Genomic DNA, 5,079 nt, shown 5'->3' with positions numbered 1-5,079 from the left:
AAAGACAACTTGTCCTCAGCCCTCCATACCACCTCAATATCCCCTATCACCACCTCGTCCAATCCCCCACTAATCCTTTGCGTGATACCTCCTCCCCCTCCCCTACCCCTTCTTGTGCCCCATTGCCTTCTCCACTGTCCCCTCCCAGCACCTACCATTTAGCTGGAAGTTACTCCTGTGGCCTCTCCTAGCACTCTAAGCTTATCCTTATTATACATCTTGTCACAGCAATAAAACAATTACTGGTTTACTTCCATGGCCCCTCCCCCTTAAGGCCAGGGGGTTCAGCAGGGTCTTCTTCACCTTTATATTCTAAGCACAGAGCATGGCAGGTGCTTAATAAATATTTGTTGAATAAAAGATTGCTTAAGCATAGGGTCTAATTCATTATAATTTTATTTTTCACTACATTTTGGAACAGCAAAGCAAATACAGGTAAATGCCAGCTTTTTTTTTTTCCTTACACAAGAAAAGACACAAAGAAGGCATCCACAGATAAGTGATTTTGTGTTTGTTTTTGTTTTGTGTGTTGTTACTATTGTTACTTAACTTGTGCACCACACCATTTTACTAAGTATTTCAAACAGTTAAAGAACAACTTTATATTCTCCACATCATAGAAAGATGTAAATATTACCAATACATTTTACACAACTATCTGAGCTTTTACATTAAAATAAGACAGGAATGGTAAATGAGCAATTTTATTTATAAACATTGATCATGAACCTAATTCAAGGGTACATTATAAGGAAGGAAGGAAGTACCATTAGGAATAGGACACAATAGCAAGCACAGTGTGTACTTTCCACCCCAGCCCCGACTGACTTCTGATTTGGGGCCCCAGTGCCCATTTTCCCAGGGCCTCTTTAACTGATGCCACACAACTAAAGTGATACATTTCCCCAGATTTCACATGGAGCCAAAAAAGAACATGGCAGTTGCCTCAGATCTGGCTCTGGCTTCCTCATCTTCAACAGCCTCCCTATATTGCTCTGGCCAGTCCTGTGGTTGCTTTCTGTAGAGCCTGGCCATATACTCCAAGGCTTTCATTTTGGTAGTTTCAAGGTGAGCACGAGGACCCCACAGAAGCTCATATTCAACTGGATTAGAGTAGGACAGTGGCCTGCATTCCAAGTAGCGCTGTCTCATAAGCTTGCAGGTGATGGCATGCTTTCTTCCTACATCCACACCAAATCTTCGAAGCATGTTCCAGATGTTGGCCTCTTTGACACGGTTGCCCATCAGGAAGATCAAACCCAAAATTGGCATCACATATTCTTGAGGGGGTCTCCCCAGGCTGTCTAACATCATTTGCTCTTCTTCTGATTCCGGTTGCTGGACAAGGAGGTATATGTGCTCACTGGTATCAACCTCAATCAGAGAGAACCCATAGAACAGATCAAGGATTAGAGTAGCTCGACTGAGGATATTTGGGAACACTTCCTCAAATTCTTTGCCAGTGTGAGCCAGTAGCTCATCCTGATGTATAGGCAGCAACTCCTCAGTGACATTAATGGCCAACTGGACCAAATCATTGGCCTTATCATTCATAGTGTCCTCTGACCAGAATTCCAAGCCAGCAGCCTGTCTTCTTTCTTTGGCTTTGTCAGCTTCTAGGGCCTTGTTATATTCTTCAGGCCAGCTCCAGGGTTCTTCATCATGGGCCTCTGCCACAAACTTCAGGGCTTCCATCTTTGTGATTTCCCTGTGGGCTCTAGAGCCCCACAAGAACTCAAATTCAAGGGGATTAGTGCCATACACTGGCCAGTACTCCAAGAACCGCATGCGCACAAAGTCAGTAATGAGCAGGTTCCTTGTGTTCCCAAAAAGGTTGTTGATCCTCTGGGGATCACCCAACAAATCAACCTTTAACAGAAGGTCCCAAATGGATGCTTCTCTTGCCCGGTTACCATTCAGGAGGATGTGGCCTAGGACCAAGGCCAGAAGACCTGCCTTTGGCACATCCAGGGATTCTGCTATCCGATCAGTGGTCTGGAAACCCCGTTTGCTGATTAGGTTGTAAATGTCAGCCTGGGGATCAAGAACCCTCAGGTTCAACCCAAAGACCTGATCCAGGTGAGCTGAGGCTCGTCTGAGGATCTCAGGGAACTGATCTGAGTATTCTCTGAGGAACTCCAGCATCTCTGCCTGCTGGATAGAACCTTCGGTTTGGCTTTTCATTCGCATGAAATTCACCAAAGCAATCGACCTGTCTTCCAGAGGGTCGTGGACCCTGAGCGCCCCCAAACGTTGGGACTGCTCTTCGATTAGGACCTCGAGGTCGTTCGGGTCCTGCGCAGCCTGGGAAGCGCTGGCACCCTGAGGGCTGATTGGCGTATGAGAGCCCTGGAGAGCCTGGGGAACTAGCATGGAGGTCGGGGCCCCGGAGGCGTTACTAGCCTGCATCTCACCCTGGCAGTCGCTGTAATCTGCAGCGGTCTCTGCGCTGCCGCGGCGCGCATTCTGGCTTACCAGAGACATGGTTCCAGGAGCCAGGAGCAGGAACGGGGAAGTCAGCAATCTGTCAGAGAGAGGATGGTAGGAATGCTGGAGCCTCGGCCCAAGTCCTAAGCTGGAGACCCAGGATCGGGAGTGAGAGCTGGTGAGAGCAGTGATCTTTCCATACAAACAGCAAGGAGCAATGACCGCGACCTTCTCAGTGCTTAACTTTGCCGCAGCCTACGCAGGCGCAGTCTGCTTCTGCGGCATGGTGGCCACGCCCCGCTTCCAGCCCCTCCCTCCCCCTCCTCCAGCGCACTACCTCTGCCAGCAAGGCTAGGCTGAAATGGTTACTGTTGAATTCAAACTTGTTAGGGCAGAGAATTCAAAAAAGGGGGTGAGGCACCTGGGTGGTTCAGTGGGTTAAGCCTCTACCTTCGGCTCAGGTCATGATCCTAAAGTCTTGGGATCGGGCTCTCTGCTCAGCAGGGAGCCTGCTTCCCTTCCTCTCTCTCTCTTCCTGCCTCTCTGCCTACTTGTGATCTCTGTCTGTCAAATAAGTAAATAAAATATTTAAAAATATACATATTTTAAAAAAAGGAAAGGGGGCAAAAAAAGGAGGTAAAGCAAAATGAACAAGGGATGGGAGATGTTCAGTGACCTTTAATTGGTAGTTTTTGTGTGAAGTATAAAGTACCACGTTAAGAGACGGTAGAAGAGTCACAGAGGAAGAGGAGGATGCTAACGATGAGAATTATTTTATGGATCCATTAATTTATCCACACACTCAACATACATTTCTTAAGTATATACTTCATGCCAGGCACGGTGCTGCGGGCACATCAGAGGACAAACATATGATTATCTTTTTCTGTGTGGAGTTTACATTCTGGGGTAGGTTCAAACGATGATAATAGTGGTGATGATAAAACTATGACAAAAATGGTGATAATAATGAGAGCTAACCATTATGAAACATTTACTATGTACCAGGCAGTTTCTGGTACTTCCACTTGCCCCGTATTAAAACACTTAACGCTAGCTATGAGGTAGCTACTCTTAATGGTCCTCATTTTACAGATGAGAAAACTGAGTCAGAGAAATGAATTTACTGTTCAAAATCAGGCAGCAACAAAAGGAAGAGAACAGAATTTGAACCCAAGTCTGTCAATTTCAAGCATAAGTACTTTCTCTGACACCATCTGCCATTCAAAGTTTGTTTAACCCTATTCATTTAAAATGACTCATATAAAGTAGATGGAAATAGTTGCTCTAATGTAGGGTCAATTAACATATGGTATAAACACAGAAGGAGCAAGCAAGTAATTACAGCTTAGTTTGAGATATCTTGGAATGGGGCACATGCCTCAAGGAGGAATTGAGCTCTAAGTGATGGCTAGGATAGAAAGGATCCATAAGGGAATTCTAGGCTGAAGGATCACTATCAGAAAAGACCCAGAGTTGTGAAAGTACAAATAAATTTTCATTACAGATGGTTAGCAAAAGTAGCTAGAGCCAAAGTCTCCTAGGATGGGTGGGAAATGAGGATGCAGATGGTGAGTCAGGAATAATTGGATTTCCTGCTTTCTAATTTAGCAGTGTAACAGAATTGGTTGGGGCCCCACAGGGTGGGAATGGCTGCACCAGAACAGGGCCTGGTTATTTAGAGGTTGGTCATGGGTTTGAGGAAGCATAATCCAAGCACTTTGACCAGGAAAAGTGTCAGCTGCTTTATTTTCAGGGAGTGCTATCAAAATAATTGGGCTAAATCCTAGCTCTCAACCATCAAGTTATGTGGTTAAATGTTGGGAAAGGAGAAAAAAATTACATAAGGTTGCCATCTGCAGCCACAATTGAAATCCTTCCTTAAATTCTTGATGGTAATAAATACTGTTACATTTAGTTATCCTGTGCTCGGGAATTTCTTCAGAAAACACTACTTTCACATGTGGAGGCCACTTACCTCGGACGTTTTTTACATGTCAGATGCTTTCTTACAGTAGCAGAGCAGGCAGTTCAAGACCATGGATTTTGCCAAACTGGGCTATATAAAACAATGTTTAGACAAACGAATATGTATGTTTTACAAGATAGAAGTGTGTGGTTTGTGTACTGATTATATCTTAGGAGAATATTGTGGAAAGCAGCACCAATTTTGAGCTGCAAAAAAAAAAGTGTAACTGAGATCAGATCTGATAGTATCCCCCCAATCTGGTCTTTCCATTCCCCCAGGAGAGCACCAGGTTCTTTGTCTAGACAGGTGCTGCCAAGGTATAGATTCAGAGAGGATTTTTATTCTCCAGTCACAAAAGAAAACATATATGTTTTCCTGAAACCCAACTCACATTTTGTTATGGGTTAAAACTTTTTTTAAAAGATTTTATTTATTTATTTGACAGACAGAGTTCACAAGTAGGCAATTTGACAGAGATCACAAGTAGGCAAAGAGGCAGGCAGAGAGAGAGAAGCAGGCTCCCCGCTGAGCAGAGATTCCCGATGCTGGGCTCAATCCCAAGACCCTGGGCCCATGACCTGAGCCGAAGGAAGAGGTTTTAACCCACTGAGCCACCCAAGCACACCTGAGTTAAAACTTCTAATAACCTTCCATCTATTAATAAAAAAACAACATTGAATGGT

General features: G+C 44.6%; 1 protein-coding gene across 1 annotated transcript; it reads right to left on the bottom strand.

The window, feature by feature from the left end:
- Nucleotides 1-378: 378 nt before the first annotated feature.
- Nucleotides 379-2,705, bottom strand: MAGEE2 (MAGE family member E2). Its single transcript, XM_059386220.1, has one exon. It carries the CDS (start codon nt 2,482-2,484, stop codon nt 913-915), a length of 1,572 nt encoding a protein of 523 aa, XP_059242203.1. The 5' UTR covers nt 2,485-2,705; the 3' UTR covers nt 379-912.
- Nucleotides 2,706-5,079: the final 2,374 nt, after the last annotated feature.

Source organism: Mustela nigripes, chromosome X, assembly GCF_022355385.1.
Source record: "Mustela nigripes isolate SB6536 chromosome X, MUSNIG.SB6536, whole genome shotgun sequence".
Classification (NCBI taxonomy): Eukaryota; Metazoa; Chordata; class Mammalia; order Carnivora; family Mustelidae; genus Mustela; species Mustela nigripes.
The sequence above is the reverse complement of the archived record's forward strand: the minus strand, read 5'-3'. Positions and strand labels throughout refer to the sequence as shown.